The sequence below is a fragment of the Antrostomus carolinensis genome, unplaced genomic scaffold (assembly GCF_000700745.2).
Source record: "Antrostomus carolinensis isolate BGI_N321 unplaced genomic scaffold, ASM70074v2 scaffold31749, whole genome shotgun sequence".
Classification (NCBI taxonomy): Eukaryota; Metazoa; Chordata; class Aves; order Caprimulgiformes; family Caprimulgidae; genus Antrostomus; species Antrostomus carolinensis.
In genome coordinates this window covers 316-649 of record NW_010339753.1, presented here as the reverse complement: position 1 = coordinate 649, position 334 = coordinate 316, and the positions used below count along the sequence as shown (strand labels likewise).

Below are 334 nucleotides of genomic sequence, written 5' to 3'. Positions count from 1 at the left end.
GATGAATTGGATTTCCAGCCAGATCATGAACAGGAAGAAGTGAGAGCTGCAAAGTGCCAGACTGGACTGAGCTGCAGGTCCCTAAGCCATGGCCAACTCCCCTTGTCCCTAGACTCCTCCCAAGGGCTCGGCTGGGTCCTGAGCCTCTGACTGCTGTGCGCAGATGGGCTTCCCACCCAGTCTTTCACTCATCAGTCAGCTCCCCCTCTCCCTGCCTCCTGGTTTTCCACGGGCTCCTCGTACCCCTCAACCCTCCTGCAGCCCCTGTGCTGTCAGAAGGAAGTGCATGTCTTGTTGTGTCAAGGGCTTGCACACCTCCAGAACGAAAACCCAC

General features: G+C 57.5%; 1 protein-coding gene across 1 annotated transcript in view; it reads left to right on the top strand.

Annotated features, from left to right (window-relative positions):
* Positions 1-43, top strand: part of LOC104531161 (ADP-ribosylation factor-like protein 3) — a 2,294-nt gene extending 2,251 nt beyond the window's left edge. Inside the window, exon 6 of the mRNA XM_029086980.1 lies at positions 1-43. This exon is cut by the window's left edge and continues 5 nt beyond it. Within this exon, the coding sequence (XP_028942813.1) occupies positions 1-43 (43 nt within the window).
* Positions 44-334: the final 291 nt, after the last annotated feature.